Raw genomic sequence first — 16,737 nt, 5'->3', positions numbered from 1 at the left:
CTTCCCTTTCTGTCTTCACACCCGTGACAGCGTCACTCAATCCAGATTGTAAGTGTCTGAACTTGAACTTCTAAAAGCTGCTCTGGCTCTCAACTTTCTCCCCAGGATATTTACACCTAATTCTCTGTTTTCTTTAAACCTCTGAATCCCTACTGCCCAGCTCTGTGCCTGCCGCCTAGCAGAGGCTCAATGAACGTTTGTTGGATGACTGAGTGATTACAGCCTCTGTGTGTTCTCCGGTATTGCATGAGGATGGCCTTTCTCCTCCCAAGCCTGTCAGGTAAGGGGCAGGGGCACGTCCACGCTGTTCATGTGGCCTCCAAGCTCGGCACAGTGCTGAGAACCCCAGAGCCTCGGGTAGTGAAGACCAACGACATCAGTGAGTTACACCGCATGGCAAACCACACCAAAACTTAAAGACATTAAACAGGCCCATTATTTAGCTTGCACTTCTGCAAGGTGGTGGTTTAGCTGGGGCTCAGCTGGGCAGTTGTTTTGGTCTCAGCGAGGTTCTCTGGTGTCTGTGGTCAGCCGTGACCTGGCTTTGCTGATCCCTGCAGAGTGCTCTCACAGGTCTGAGGTCCTCAGCCAGACAGCTGGCCTGACGACCCTGATCCAGGTGGGCTCCTGCCCTCCTGCAGGTGGGCCCAGGGTGTCTCTCACGGCAGCGGCAGGCGTTTCCGAGAAAGAGGGGATGTGCGTTGGGCCTCCAGAGGCCTCGCTGGCGAACTGGTGAACCATCACTTCCACCATGTTCTACTGACCCCAGTAAGTCACAAGGCCAGTTCAGAGTTCAGATTCAGGGGTGGGGAAAACAGTCTACCACTTGATGGGAAAAGCTGAGCACTACATCGTGAGAGGTGAGGATACAGAGAGGTAAGAACAGTTGTGGTCATTTTTGCAATCTACCCCCGGGCATCAGAAAGATCAGCATCCACCCTGACTGGATCACTTTAATATTTATTAGAATTTACGCCTTATGACCAGGGGCTTCTAAATGTGGATCGAAATCTTGGATACCCCCAATTCCCTCTCCCTTGCCCTCTTTCTTCATTTCTTTGATATCTTCCTGGCGTGACATCCAGGTGGCAGCTGTGGGAGCTGAAGTTCTCATGCTTTGTCTCCTGGGAGGTGAAAATGGCATCGACTTTTTCCTACCTCGGGGTTTTCTGGAGAAGGCAGAACTCCAGCAAATGAGAAACAGAGTCCAAGTGTGTGTCTCAGGTCCTTGGCATGTGGCCAAGACCTTGTTTTCCAGGATCCCTGCTTGGATCCGGCTGGATCTGGGTTGTGGGTCTGGTTCCCAAGTCCGCCCTGTATCCTGATTTTGAGGTGGGGATGGAGGGAGAGTTTAAGGCGGATCCTGGGCCCCTTCCCCTCCTGGAAATTTCCTGGGATGGGGGTAGGCGACATCTCTCTACCCTGTCACCTTGTTTTATTGCTTCCTAGAGATTACTGCTATTGGAACGTACTGTTTATTTATGTGTATGTTTATGGTCTGTCTCCCTCCATAGAAAGCCAGGATCCTGTCTTTTCCACTGTTGATCTCCAGCCCTCTGATGCCGAGTGACAAAGGAGTATCCCAGACCAGACCGACCAGGGACCCGCGGCCTCACTAGCATTGGAGTTTGCGCCTGCCGCAGCGGGGCCAGCTGGAGAAGAACTGCTTGAAGTTTGGGCAGGTTCTCTTTGAAGAAGATTGCGTGTCACACTCGCAGGCCCTTAGCCCACGGAGGCAGCCAACACCAGGACCAAGGGCGCATTCAACTGAAGGGAGACAGAGGGTCACAGGGGGCTTCCATTCACCCCCAGGGTTTGATTCTAAAGTTGGGGAGAACTGGGAGCTCGCTGCAAGGGGTCAAGTGTTGAAAATAGAAAGGAAAGGAACTGAGAGTTCTTTTCTTTTGTCCGCAAGCCGTTCCCCCACCACACCTGGACATGCCCCAAGGAGAAGCCTGGAAGGAAACAAGAGAAGGAGCAGGTGTGGGCTGCACGGAGGGACCCTGGGTTAGTGCTGCCAGGCAGCACCCAGGCCAAGGACACGAAACCTATTTTTTCAGAACTCAGCTCCTCCTTCCAACAGCTTACCTGGCATCTCACCTGGATGTCGCAGGCATCTTCAATGTAAGACGCCCCAAAGGAAGCTCTTGATGTAAGTGTCCCCTTCCGCGCCCCCCACCCCCCGCCGCCCACTGAGCTTGTCCTCCACCCACACTCTCGGCTTGGGAAATGGCACCACCTCCCACTCAAGCCAGAAAACTAGCAGCCAACCTTGATTCCTGCCCCCCTTTCACTTTCACAGCCCATCCACCCAAAGTTCCATTGATGTCTCTATGTTTAGAATATTTCGCTCTGCCCTCTTCTCTCCATCTTCTTGGCCACAATCCCAATCCCTGTCATCACCAGCAATTCCGCCCTAATGGAAGGAAATAAACAGGGACTGGCTTTAAGATTTTTTTTAAAATTTTATTTATTTTTGTCTGCGCTGGGTTTTCGTTGCTGCACGCGGGCTTTCTCTAGTTGCAGCGAGTGGGGGCTACTCTTCGTTGCGGTGCGCGGGCTTCTCATTGCGGTGGCTTCTCTTGTTGTGGAGCACGGGCTCTAGGTGCGTGGGCTCAGTAGTTGTGGCTCGCGGGCTCTAGAGTGCAGGCTCAGTAGTTGTGGCGCACGGGCTTAGTTGCTCTGCGGCATGTGGGATCTTCCCGGACCAGGGCTCGAATCCCTGTCCGCTGCATTGGCAGGCGGATTCTCAACCACTGCGCCACCAGGGAAGTCCGAGACCGTCTTTAAATGTAACTTGAATTAGGTTCACTCTCTTGCTGAAAGCCCTGCTGTGGTTTCCTACTATTTGGGCAAAGACATCCCAAGTCCTTGCCATGGACTCCGAAGCAGGCTTGCCATGATGGGGCCCCTGCCAACCTCTCCATCCTCACAGACCTCCACTCTCTCACCTTCACTCTGCTCCAGGACCAATGGCCTCTTTATGTCACATGTTTTGTTTGGTCTTGTCCCAGGGCCTTTGCACTTGCTATTCTCTTTGTCTGAAACACTTCTCTCCAGGGTTTTTAAGTGGCTGGATCCATCACACCTTTGGGTCTCGGTCAAATTTCCTCTCTTCAGAGAGGGTCTCCCTGCCCACTCCTTCTAAAGCTTCTCCAGCCACTCTCCCTCACATCCCCATTTGTTTGATTCACCATACTTTTCACATCTCTTATTTCTCTTATTTGTTTACTTGCTTGTGTCTGTCTCTCATCAACAAAGTGTAAGCTCTGTGAGACTGGGGCTTTTTCTGTCCTGTCCCTCCCAGTATTCCCAGCTGGGATACTATGCTGGCACATAGTAGGTGCTCAACAGTCATTGAATAAGTGAATGAAGCCTCAATGGGCCTTTGGGATTGAGTGTCTGCACTGTGGCCAAGTGACCACTAGATGGGGATCTTTTATTTAAAGAATTTCACTTATTTATTTATTTATTTATTTATTTTTGGCTGTGTTGGGTCTTCGTTTCTGTGCGAGGGCTTTCTCCAGTTGCGGTGAGCGGGGGCCACTCTTCATCGCCGTGCGCGGACCTCTCACCATCGTGGCCTCTCCCGTTGCGGAGCACAGGCTCCAGTCGCGCAGGCTCAGTAGTTGTGGCTCACGGGCCCAGCTGCTCCGCGGCATGTGGGATCTTCCCAGACCAGGGCTCGAACCCGTGTCCCCTGCACTGGCAGGCAGACTCTCAACCACTGCGCCACCAGGGAAGCCCCGGATCTTTTATTTAGTAGTCAGAGTTATAGTGCTCTGTGCATGGGTGCATACGCGTGTGCGTGCATGCATGCGTGTGTGTGTGTGTGTGTGTGTGTGTAGGGGATGTCTAAGGCAGCCTCCTTCTAGATAGCTCCACCCCATTTCCACTCTCTTTTGAGGGTTGGGGGGGATGAGGAAGTGAGGTGGCCAGACTCCCTGATGTGTTGGCCCTGGGCAAGTTAGTTTCAGTATCATTTATAAAATGGTGATAAAAGCAATAGTATCAAAAATAAATAATGGTGTCTACTTCACAAGATCGTTGTGAGGATTTTCACTGTTGTTGTTACAGTCTGGATGTGCTCAGAACACAGAGAGGCCTCTATAAATGCTTGTTATTATGACGATGGTGCACCCTTAGCTTCACATGTTGGAAAAAGACGGGCCCTTTGAAGCTGGACCAGTGCTGGCTATCATCTGTTTGTTTGCCTTTCCCCCTCTCTGAAGTCTACAATTCCTGCAGGAAGCTGTCCTCCCACATCTCACTGGAGCCTGGATTTCTCAAGACATGTTGACACTCACCCTACGCCTCAGCTGTACCTCTCCACTCACCCTCAGGAAATGTGCCAGGGATGGTTCCTGCCGCTCCCAGTGTTCCTGGCGCCTGGATCACCTTTGCCTTCGCGCTCTCCCTTCTCCATCTGTGACAATCCTTCAAGACCCATCAGGCCCCAGCTCCTGCAGGGACTCCCTGACAGCCTCCGTCCCCTCCACGTCCAGGTCTGTCACCTCTGCCCAGCATGCCCCTTGCTGCCCTCCCCTGGCAGCCGCCATGGTCTGCGGGGGCTCACCGGGTTGTTTGGCTGCTGCCCTTGGTGGGGCCCAGGGTTACTTAGGCACAGGGCCCTGCCCCATCCAACCTCGCTTCCCTCCCAGAGGGCCTGGCACCTGGTGCTGTCACTCACCCGGGTGCTTCTTCTCTGGAAACTGGAAGCGAGGCACTTTTCTCACCCTTTCTTCTTTCTCATCCTTCTCCTTTTCTGTTTATCTCTTTGTCTCCTGTTCCTCTTCTTTAACATCTCTTCTTTCTTCCATCTCAATTCACCAAACCGCCTTCTTCCTTTCTCACCACCCCCTTTCTTGCTTTGTCTTCAGGTCTTTTCCAAAGTGTGGAGTATAATTCTCTCCTGTTCAGTTCGACGTCTAACAGCTTGCCCAGGGTACAGGCTGTCAGGACTGACCTGGAGCAGCGGTCTATTGCTGTGGACATCCCACAGCCGTTGTAGCATCAGGCCAGTCATGGGCTGGAAGAAGAGGCAGCCCTGGGCCAAGAAATGCCATGTTTGGAAGTCATCTTTTAAAAACAAGCCTAAACCCAGATCCTGCATCTTCCAATTTGCTGATGGGGAAACTGAGGCATGAAGAATGGAACTGACAGCTTTAGGATATGCTTTCTCATTCCATGAAATATACCTCCACCAATGAGACAAAGCAAGAAGGTCTATGTTCCTGCCTGGGGTAACCCAGACTGCCTGCCAGGCTGCTACCTGTCTGTGCCCGGCCTCCGACCTGGTCTCTAAACCCTCTCCTTGGGAGCTCTTGTTTTAAAGCTCAGGGCTCTAAATACCACTGAGCACTGCCGACTCTCCAGTTCTCACCGCAGCCTAGACATCTCCTTTGAGCTCTAGATGCCAATAGGCTTGTGTTCACATGACTCCCTCTTGGGTGTCTGACACGCATCTCAAAGCCAACATGGCTCATGCCAGGCTCTTGCTGTGTCTGCAGAGTCTGCTCTCCCCCATCTGCACAAGCTCGTAGATGCACCACTATCCGTGGCTGCTCAGACCAAGAACCTCAGAGTCAGCCTTCCTTACCTTCAAACCCCACATCTAATCCATCAGCAGGTCCTATCGATCTACCTCCCAAACACACGCAGCATCTGACACTTCTCCCCAGCTATCAATCTGTGCAATGGTCGCTTCTCCCCAGTGCTACTGAAACACCCCACTAGTGGCTCCCCGTTTCTTCCCCTGCTCCCCAACTTCTCTGTACAGGGGCCAGAGTGATCTTTCTAAAGCAAAATCTGAGCAGATCACTTCCTGCTTTAATGCTTCCCCCTGTGAGCGAAGGAGAAGGTGAGCCCCTCACCCCCCCGGCCAGGCCCCACCGGACTCATTCCTGGTGGGACGCCCACCCCCCAGCCCCTCGTCTCCTTCCGCACTAGCTAAATGCCACCTCCTTAGAGAGGCCTTCTACAGCCACATAAAGTAGCCATCCTCCCCGCGCACCTACACCCCCCACCCTTCCATCCCCACTGCCATCCTCATCCTTTAGCTTGTGGCCTTATTTTAGATGCTTCATAGCACTTGTCACTACCTAAGTGTATCTTTCTTTCTGAATATTTTATGGGCTGTCTCTCTCTCTGCACACAGGCAAGGCGTTTGTCTTTTCATTGCAGATCTTCAGCCTCAAACACGCTGTAAACGCTCCATCCCAGTTTGCTACTGCCTTACTGGCTGGACTTACACGGCCTGCGGGGCAGTGAATGAAGCCCCCGTCCCAAGAAACAGGGAGTCAGTTTCTCGGTCCAGATCTGCCACCTGCATGTTCTAGCATGGCAGGCAAGTTGTTCCTCTCTGAGCATCTTCCCTTGGCTTTCAAATGAGGGTACAGGTGCTTGCATTGACTATTTCATGAATTTTTTTCATTCACTCACTCATCAGACAAACAGGTATTGAGTTCCTAACACGTGCCTACCCTTTGGCTGCGGAAGTACAGGTCTGAGCGAGCGGACCCCACACTGCATAGCTCTGGGCATCCTCTGTGGCCTTATGAGGATAAGCGCTGCCCCCAACAAGTACTCCCCGCTCTCCTGGAATTCACACTCCAGTTGAGGGGAGAATCAATGCATAAATAAACAAATAAGTAAACAAGAAAATGGGATGATGTCAGGTTGAGACAGATGCTAGGAGAGGAAATGGGTGATGTGTCAGCGAGCGGAGGTGTTGTGAGGAGGAAACTCAGTAGCAAAGGAGAAAGATCTTTGCAAACTACAAATTCCAATGGTTACCTGCTTCACCCTCCCCCTTCGGCAGAGGGAGAAGTCACAGGCTCAGAGATGGAGGTGATAGTGGCACCTCTGGCTGGAACCTGGGCTCTGCTGCCCATGGCCGGGCTCCCGGCTGCACTACAGATGCATTCATGTGTGGGTGGAGGGGGCGTCACCACTGGCAGATCTTAAAATCCCTTGCGAATGCCAAGTACTTACGTAAGCCCACTCAACGGAGGGCTAATGACCTCCCCGGTTACCTGAGGGGAGGCTTTGCCACTCAGCAAATTGGTCCCAGGGCTTGGGTTCCAGGCCTTTCTCTGCACTGATCTCCCAGTGACATTTAGAGACATGGGCAGACCAAGTTGTTTTTCTCCTTTCCCTTCCCTGCTCACACCAGCTGCATCCCAGGAGCAGCCACTGGTTGCTAGGCAACCTGGGACCAGGCTTGGGTGCGGGATTTCAGAACTTGAAGGCTGGGGAGGTGGTTAACCCTTGCAAGGCAGCTCCTTGAACTGCAGTATAACCGGGGGTAGAGGGGGCGAGCTTTTATCCTATAAGGGGTTACTAACATTAGCTCAAGGGGAGGCAAATGCAGAGGAGACGCTTCCAAGAAATCTCTCAACAGTACTAAAGAAAACTCCCAGTGCTTTCCCACAAAGTAAAGGGGAAAAGGAAACTGAGCTTAAACGAAAGAAATCTCAACTTCTAAAAGGAGGGGCATTCACTAACTAAGCACCTGCTCTGAGCTGGGTTACTTTAGTCAGTCCTTTAGTGACCTTATGAAGTTCTGATTAGTATCTCCATTTTACAGATGAGGAGACTAAGGCCCAGGGTGATTTTGCAATTATCCAGCTAGAAAAGGTGAAGCTGGGATGCAGGCCCAGCTCTGACTGACTCCAAAGCGTGTGCTGTCTCTGGGCCTCTTAGCAGGGTACATAGAGCTAGAACAGAAAGATCTGGGGCCTTGCAGAGGGGCAAGCCCCTTCCGTTCTTCTTTGCCCCTTGGGCCAGGGCTGAACATTCTGACACGCCTGTTGTAGATAATAAGACTTGCATTTGTGTGAGCCCCCAGTCAAGAGGAGCCCCCTCGCCCTCCCAGCGGCCCCAAGCCACTGGGGAGGGTGGTGGGAGGCAGGAGCACCAGCTGGGGTCAGATGACCTGGGCCTGAATCCCAACTCTTCTTTCCCTGGCTGTGTGGCCTTGGCCATCTCACTTAACCTCTCTGAGTCTCAGGGTCCTCCTCGATAATGGGGAGAATAATGCCCACCTCAAAGGTTTCTCACGGATTCACAGTGCTGAGTGTAAAGCATCTGTCAGATGCTCATGAACTGTAGCTGTTGTTAGTGCACCTATTTTATGGATGGAGAAACTGAGGCCTAGAAAACTCAGGCCAGCAGTGTGTTCCAGAGCACTGGAAAGTCTCAAGACGTATGAGTTTTAATCTTGCCTGTTACCTCAGATCAAACCCTTCCCCACCTCTGGGTCTCAGTCTCCCCATTGCTACAATGAGGGTTTGGTTTGGATGGTCTCCAAGGGCACTTTCAGCTCTGGAGAAGGCCAGGACAGCAGGGCCTGGGGCTGGCTGCCTTGTTCTGTGCCCCTGGCCCTGGCACAGCACTGGCCCTGGATGGGCACCCAATGGGTGCTCAGTTGATACTGGGCAAGTGAATGGATGTGTGTGGGGTTCACTTGGGGTCTCAGCACACAGTGGAAGCAGACTCAGGACTAGAAGCCAGATCACCCAGCCCCCAGCCCTGTTCCTGGAACAGGGGTTTGGCAAGGTGGGGGCGGGGACAACAGGGGGGTCAGCCTGGTCCTCACTAGCCGGGTCAGCCGAGGAGGGGATGCTGATGGCCTGGTGAGGATGGGGCAGCATCCCTCCATGCCAACTCCCTAAGCAAGATGTTGGACTCTGGGAGCCCTGGTCAAGCCTCGGGAGCAACTGGCTGCTGCTGCATGGCAGGCGCCAGCATCTGCAGAAAGCAGGGCCAGGCCACGGACTTCCCAGTCCAGCTCCCGGCCCCCGCCTGCACCTCTCACCGCCACCCAGCCTGATGTGCCAAGCAGAGAACGCTTCCTGTGCCACCTCCTGGGGCTCCAGCCTCTGCCCCCAGGTCACTCTCCTCCATTTCCTGGGGTCCTGTGCTGCAGCTCTGGTCCCCACCTGGGAGGGTGAAAAGGGTTGATAAGGGAGCTGTTCCAGGTGCAGAGAGCCCGGGCTGGCCCCCGTGACACAGGAGCACGGGCGGAGGCTTGGCCTGGGCCTGAGATCACAGTGCAGGAAGGTCCTTTGCCCTTACTAAAATTCCACTTCCCTCCTCAGAACACCATTTCCCTCCTTCCTTGGTCCCTGTGCTAGGGGCATCAGAGGAGAGAGCTCTTAGAGCATATTTTCTCTCAAAGTGATGCTTTTCAACCATTCTAAGGTAACACTTAACATGACAGATGTTAAGATCAAGGCGAAAAGAGGTGAGAAGAAACCATGTGAAAGTGAGACCAAGAGCTGGGCTGAGAAGAGTCAGGGGCAGCTGTTCTGTGTGCCTCTCTCCCACCAACCGACAGCCAGGCTTGGCCCCTGCCTTCCACCATGTGGAGCCAAGAGGGGTGGGAGGAGAGGTCAGAAACTTGGTCCCTGGCCTCCAGAGGGCATCATGTGCCAAGCCAAACAATCCTTTGGGGACAACCTCCTCCAGTCACCCCCTCCCCCGCCCCTCCACTAGACCCTGATCCCTCCCCATCTCCTGGACATGGACATGGTTCACAGAGGGAACGCCTTGCTTTAGGCCTGAGGATGGTCACAGCCAGAGAGCTCCAACACAGGAAGTCTCCTTGAGCTCACATAAGAAAAAGGGGGTTCCCTCCCCATCGGTGGTGTGCTTGGGGGGGCCGAGAAGCAGACTCCGCTGAAGCTGGTCTCCTGTCTGCAGGGGCCTGAGCCATGTTTCACCACTGGGACCAGGGAGACTCACCATCCTAACGCTCAGTGTGTCCTGAGCCGGAGCCCTGGCTGGGGGCTCTGGGAGATGAGTGGAAGGGAGGTGGTCCCCTGGGCTCGGGAGAAGACAGGCGATCTCCAAGACACACTCACAGCTCTGAATAAACACACAAGGGGAGGACAGCGGTTCACGCAACTCCCCAAGGCCACGCGGAAGGCGAGTCACACATTCGAAGGGCCATTCAAACCACCGGTTCCGCTGAAATGAATGGCGTTCACGACAAGACCGTGGCCCAGCACCTGCACATGGGCTTGTTCTTTAGGTCCAACTTGCCCTACACACCCAGCAGCCCCAGAACGTGCTCTGGGAGATCAGGGGCCCCTCCCCACGCGCTGGACACTCAGTACTTGCCCACTCTGTCCTTGGCCCTCTTCCTTGAATGGCCTCCATGACACGTGGGTTCCCTTCCCCGTCCCCCGCCTATTGACTTTGGTGTCCCCCCACCCCGCACTTATCCCAGTGCTTGGCGTGCAATCACCCTTCACAAATATTTGTTCAGCTGAACGACAGCTGAGCTGCTTTGTTAACACGTGACAGGCATCGGGAAGAAGCTTCTCAACAGCAGCAGCTGCCAGGCGAAGCTGCAGAATTCACTGTACTCCCGAGTCAGCAACTATTTATCGAGCACATGCAAGACCCCGGGCGGGGGCGTGGGTGCTGTGCCCTGCACCCCGCCTCTGGAGGGAGCTGGGGGCACAGCTGCGAACGGGGACCAGGGAGGGACCGGGCCAGGCCTTTCGGGAAGCTCTGATTCTCGGAATGACAGCTCTCCATCCCAAAGCACTTGGAAAAAAATCTCATTTCCCCAAAGTTCTCTGGGTCCACAAGGCTGACCTTAAGGAAAGGCCCAGTTTCAAAGACATTCCCTACAGAGAAGGCAACTCACAGATCACGGTCCCGTTGGCCACGTGGAACTGGTAGCCGTTCAACACGGGCTGGCAGCTGAGCCGCTTCAGTTTCTCGTAGCAGCAGTCGTGGGCCAGGCAGCACCTGGGGGCTAGATGGAGGGAGATGAGAGCTTTCCTGAGGGTGGCCCTGGGGAACTGGCTGGAAAGGATTCACATGCCTCCCCCCCCCCACCCCCTGAGTGAGAAGGTGCGGAAGGCAGGGAGGTAACTTCCTGATGATATTAAAATCACAAAACGAGCCCTCCTCTACCTACTGCTGACTCATGAGCTCCGCACAGTAACCCTAGGACGTGCAGTCCTTGACCCCATTTTATAGGAGAGGAAATGAGATCCAGAGGTGAATTTCCCAAAATCATACGGCTGGAAGATGATAGAGTCGGGACTCAAATCTAGGTGCCCATAATTGATTCATTCATTTAATGACTTTTGACTGAGCACTGAATATGTGCCCAGCCCTGGGAGAGGCTCTGAGCAGACAAGGGTCAGCACATCAGGCATAATCCTTCAGTCTTTGCTCTCTTGAGGCTCAGGGTTGGCCAGGGGAGGGGTGGGCGTGCCGGGAGGGGAGAACACTGGAGGAGAGAAAACAGCTGGGGGACGGCCTCGGCCCACCTCTTCCACCATGTCTGAGTGGCAGGAACACAGAGATCTGGGGCTGGATTCTAAGACATGAAAAGGATCAGCTTCTGGCCGATGCCCTGGGCTGGACGCTCTGTCTTCCTCACTCACCATCCCCATCCACACGTGAGCTCTTTGCCATTGGTCATCGTTGGCTAATAGTGTTAAAATTCTCATCAGCCACGGGACTTGGAAGGGGAGGCACAGAGTGTCAAAGGGCCCGGACTTTGAAACAGGCAAATTCTGGTTCAAATGTTGACCCTGCCACTCAAGGGCTGTGTGTCTTTGGGCCTGCTGTTTTGTTTGGTGGGTCCCTCACCGTTGTCACCTGTAGAATGGGGATGGTGGCACGGCCTCGGCCATATGCTGGGAGCATTAAACCAGGCCCTGCATGCAAACCACCAATCCCAGGGCTCAGGATGTGACGGGCATTTCATGAGTGTCAGGTCCCCTCAAGGGCTCTGGGGTCCTTCCAGCTGGAACATTCCATGGTCTCATGAGCCCAACCCAGAGGAATCAAGCTCCAGGGGTGATATTCAGGCCTTACTATGGGGATATATTTATTCACACTACGGTGAAAGTGACCAGGAACATCTTGCTTCTTATTTCTTCAAATAAAAAGACACACAAACCATCTTGTTTCCTACCTCCCTGTTCCCTCCCCAGATTAACACCAACCTCCACCTTTTCTGGGAATTCACCCTCCCCCACGCCCATCCTTAGAAGTAGGCCTGGCAGCCAAGTTTGTGCCATGTGTCCTCACTCAGATGGACAACTTTTCCAAACTGGGCCACTTGGATTCTCTTTCCTGGAAAATGGAATTAGGACTGGGAGACAGTTGGTCAGTCTTGCTGCATCTGTAATCCTAAAAACTGGAGGCCTGAGAGAAGACCACGTTTACCATGAGGACTGAGAGCTGAACATTCTAGAGCTCTGGGCAGGGCTGACCACATAATCTGCAAAGCCTGGTGCAACATGAAAACGAGGGGCCCCTTATTCAAACATTGTCAAGCATTTCCAGAAGGTGACAGAGCAGTGAACCTCATGCGGGCCCTGTATAGCTGCATAGGCCACAGGAAGCCAGCCCCAGCCTTGGGTTCCTCAAGACCACCCTCCCACTCCCATTCAGTTGTTTTCTTACCCTCAGGCTCACCTGAATTGGTTTCGGTTCCTTGCAATGCAAGGGTCCTAACACCCTCTCTCTCTTCAAGCCGGGATTTCAATGCAAATCAACCGACAGGAGGCCTCAGAGCCTCTGCACTCACCTGTCAGTGTCATCCACGGGGGTCCCTATGCCCCCAAGCCCACAGTAGCAGCCGTATCCATAATTTGGGAAGAAGGCGCTCCGCCCTGTGATGTGTTTGACCATCCTTTGAAACTGCCAGAAGCTGCCATGGGTGGGGGCCATCACTGCCAAGGAGAAAATAAGGAAGAAGAGAAGATGTGATGAGAAAGATGTTGCTTTCAGGTCCCCTAGCCAGAGCGCTTAGCATTCAGATATCAGGAGACCCCTAAATGTGGTGCCTGGGCATCAGCCCCTTTAATGGGGGCAAGATAGGGTCATGTCTACCGCGTCACACAGCTAGTGTCTCGCTAGCCCAGGATGAGAACCCAGTTTCCATGACATTCAGGACAATACTATCAACTACAGTCTTCTCCCCAAAGTAAAAGACCACCATCCTGGGCAGAAACACTTTCAGATCTGATGTTAAACACTAATGAGAAAGCTTCAAAGCCAGAAATGTCAGTCCTTGCAAATACCATCAGGCATTTACAACCTCACAGGAGAAACAAAATACTTAAGAGGCAGAAAAAGTTGTCGTCAATCCATTTTTTTAATGGCAAATACACATGGACCTAGCAATTTTTACTTCTATAAAATGCTTAGGAAAGTGAGGGGGGAAAGAATTTATATATATATATGTATATCAAAAAATTGGAGACTACTCACATGCCCACAGACAGGGAGATAATAACTAAATGATGTCTTGAAAACATACTACTTTTAGCAATATCACTAGGCAATGGGACTGAGGAAGTAGGTGGAGAAAAACAACAGGAACCATTTATCTTAAATACTTTTCTGCTGTCTGATATATATATATATATTTTTTTTTTTTTTACAAAAAGCGTGTATTACTTTTCTATTGAAATGTTTGAAATGTATGTATATAAAGGCCTAGAAGGATGTATATCAAACTCTGAGGAGTGCTTACATCTGAGTGTAGGAAAAGGATCAGGGTCTGGGAAGGATGAGAAGGGGCTTTATCTTGTTACTCCATATTCTATACTCTTGTTACTCTGTGTATTTTTCTTTTTAATTACAAGCAGATATTAATTTTACAATAAAAATAAAATAAAAACATGAACTTGAAGAAGAAAACCAAAGACAGGAGGTTTGGGGAAATTTTCCCAGGAGCCTTCCCATCTCATACTGTGATTTTGGATGCCTTTGTTGTCACAAAGCATTGCAGAGGGGGCCAAAGCCTGGGGGTGGTCTCTGGGGCCGGAGCAGCCCCTGGAGAGAGGGCAGGACCACACTCAGACACTGCTCTTGGGGTACACGATGGGGGCTGCAGCAGTGGCTCTTCCTGCACATGGGTCCCCTGCCTCTAACATCATGATCTTGAAAACTGTAAATTCCACCACTGACTAAGGGAAAAGGGAACCCCATTTTTGACATTTTGACTTAGGAAGCCCAAAGCGATTGCTTCACAGCTGAAACAGATAGAAAAATGGATTTGAGCAAATCTCTGCTCATCTAATCAAACCAAAGAGTCAGAGTTTTCCAACAAACCCAACACGGTTTCCTAGTAAGTTCTCTTTCACTTTGCAAAGGTATGTAATCGGATCTCCTGGTAGCAATGACTTATAATTACTAATTATTCCATAGGTCACCATAAGAATGGCTTTCTGATGAGAATTAATCATTCCTAAATTAGCTAGATATATGTCTACATTTTTGTTCTGGAATCCACAAGACTTTAAATAAAGGCAACTAGCATCCAAATGAAAAAAAGACTCCTGAATGGTGTGTGTGTGGTAAAACAATAGTCAAATGCCCTCTTTCTTAGCAAATGGTTAGCAACCTTTGATTTTCTAGACGTTCTGTGAGATCCCAACACCAAGAACAACCCATTTTGTAGAAGAAACAGAAGCAGGAGGACTTTGGTGGGGGCCGTTCCACTCCCGATTCCCCTTTGAGTGACACCTGATCTCCCCTCACCTGATGCTGTCTGAGGAGAGGCCACCCCGCACACAGACACACAGACAGGACAGCGCCTTTGAGCTCACTCAGCCGTTACTACTTACGGCAGGAGACAAAGACCACGAGAACCCCAAAGACCTTCATTCCTGCGGAGACCAGGGGGTCCGAGGCACCAGGATCACACTTTCCTCTGCTTTCGAGGGCTCTGCCAGCTGAACTCCTGTTTGGGGAGGAAATAACCAAAATGAGGGAGGCCACGTGGATGTGAAACCCCAAGCGCAGTGCAGGCCTTCAAAAGCCCTCAGTGGAGGGCTCGGAGCAAAGAGACTTTTTTCAAACCTAATTATCTCTGAATATGATAACCCCTCGGTTATTTAGACCTAAATATAAAGATGAGAAGGGTTCAATTGTTTGAAAAGTGCACTTTTTTTTTTTTTAATTTCTTTCTTTGGCAATACTATGCCTTCATCTTTTTTTTTTTCTTTTGAAGATTCAGTATTTCCTCTGCTGTCAAGTTGACAGGCAAATGCTACATGGCTCGTGTTGGAAATCCGGTGTGGGAAAGTCTGGCCCCATTTGCATGGTAGTCCCCCTCTGTTTGCCTTCCTTGATGCCCAGGTGTCTTATTCATAAACTTAGCCCCTCTGAATCTGGCTTTCCTCTCCTAAAGAGACTAAAATTGCCTATCAGTAACTTCAAACATTTGTTAAGAAATTAGTTGGAATCTAAAAAAAAAAAATGATACAAATGAATTTATTTACAAAACAGTAATAGACTCACAGACATAGAAAAGAAACTTATGGTTATCAAAGAAGGCAGTGGGGGAGGGAGGGATAAATTAGGAGTTTGGGATTAACAGATACACACTACTGTATATAAAATAGATAAACCACAGGGAACTCTACTCAATACTCTGTAATAACCTACATGGGAAAAGAATCTGAAAAAGACTAGGTATATGTATATGTATAACTAAATCACTTTACTGTACACCTGAAACTAACACAACATTGTGAATCGATTAAACGTCAATTAAAAAAAGAAAAAACACTTGCAGATCACTGCATCATAACAATTTATTATTTCTTTTTTTAAAAAATAAATTTATTTATTTATTTATTTTTTGGCTGCGTTGGGTCTTCGTTGCTATGTGCAGGCTTTCTCTAGTTGCAGCAAGCGGGGGCTACTCTTTGTTGCAGTGCACGGGTTTCTCATTGCGGTGGCGTCTCTTGTTGTGGAGCACGGGCTCTAGGCGTGCAGGCTTCAGTAGTTGTGGCACGCAGGCTCAGTAGTTGTGGCACACAGGCTCTAGAGTGCAGGCTCAGTAGTTGTGGCACACGGGCTTAGTTGCTCCGTGGCATATGGGATCTTCCTGGACCAGGGCTCAAACCTGTGTCTCCTGCATTGGCAGGCGGATTCTTAACCACTGCACCACCAGGGAAGTCCCATTTTTATTTCTAATAAAGTAAATTCTTTGTAAAAAAAAAAAAAAGAAAAAAGAAAAAAATTCGTACATGCCAGGTGCTATTTTCTTTAAGGGCTTCATGGGTGTTACATTATTTAATCCTCACAATAACTTAAGAGGCTCTATTATCAGTTTAGAGACAGAGAAACTGAGGCCCAGAGAGTTTGGACAACTTCCTTGTGCTCAGACAGCCCCCTACTGCACAGACTCGTGGGGACCAACTAAAATAATGCAAGTAAAACTGCTTGGCACTATAAAATGCTGTACCAGGCGACCACACCCTTCTTATTATTATAGCATCTTACAGAAAAACCCGAACGAACTTTCTGGCCAACCCAATATTATTAGCAATGGTAACGGTAGCCATATCCGGCGCACTTCCCACAGGACGACAGAGGAGAATGCGGGCTCAGGGTCCCACATCCTCACATGGAGCCCCCACTAATCAGTCAACAGCTCTCTTTAAATACAAGTGGTTTTTAAGCACTCCATCATAAATCAGGCTAAATCTGATAACGTCAGGACTTGGAGTATGAACACTAGCTCCCAGAGCCTAGAGGATTTGGCAGGTGTAGAGCTTCAGCTAGATTTGCACTCCGTGGCAAAGTTTCCCAGGAAAATTTCAAAACGAGCATCCTGCTGAAGCGTCCTGGGAGAGTTTGCCATTTTTGCCCTCGTTGGCAAGTTTCTGGTGGATGCTTCGAGACTGGGCCCTGACCGGGCCTGGTCCCAGGCAGCCTTCGTTTCAGATGCTGCACGGGATG

At 50.9% G+C, this 16,737-nt stretch overlaps 1 protein-coding gene across 1 annotated transcript; it reads right to left on the bottom strand.

The window, feature by feature from the left end:
* Window positions 1-1,722: 1,722 nt before the first annotated feature.
* On the bottom strand, window positions 1,723-12,708 carry PLA2G2C (phospholipase A2 group IIC). The gene is made up of 4 exons (XM_061184079.1): window positions 12,566-12,708; window positions 10,661-10,764; window positions 1,933-1,955; window positions 1,723-1,767 (listed from the first exon to the last, which is right to left on the bottom strand). The coding sequence occupies exons 1-4, from the start codon at window positions 12,706-12,708 to the stop codon at window positions 1,723-1,725; spliced, it is 315 nt and encodes a 104-aa protein (XP_061040062.1).
* Between the last annotated feature and the right edge of the window lie 4,029 nt (window positions 12,709-16,737).

Source organism: Eubalaena glacialis, chromosome 3 (assembly GCF_028564815.1).
Source record: "Eubalaena glacialis isolate mEubGla1 chromosome 3, mEubGla1.1.hap2.+ XY, whole genome shotgun sequence".
Lineage (NCBI taxonomy): Eukaryota > Metazoa > Chordata > Mammalia > Artiodactyla > Balaenidae > Eubalaena > Eubalaena glacialis.
The sequence above is the reverse complement of the archived record's forward strand: the minus strand, read 5'-3'. Positions and strand labels throughout refer to the sequence as shown.

Excerpts from the sequence above, each read along its gene's own strand:
- PLA2G2C (XM_061184079.1), bottom strand. The coding sequence starts at position 12,708 with ATGGCCCCCACCCATGGCAGCTTCTGGCAGTTTCAAAGGATGGTCAAA. Across the intron at positions 10,765-12,565 it reads CCCGTGGATGACACTGACAG|GTGCTGCCTGGCCCACGACT; the intron begins GTGAGTGCAGAG and ends TCTAGCCCCCAG. Across the intron at positions 1,768-1,932 it reads TCTCCTTGGGGCATGTCCAG|TTGAATGCGCCCTTGGTCCT; the intron begins GTGTGGTGGGGG and ends GTCTCCCTTCAG.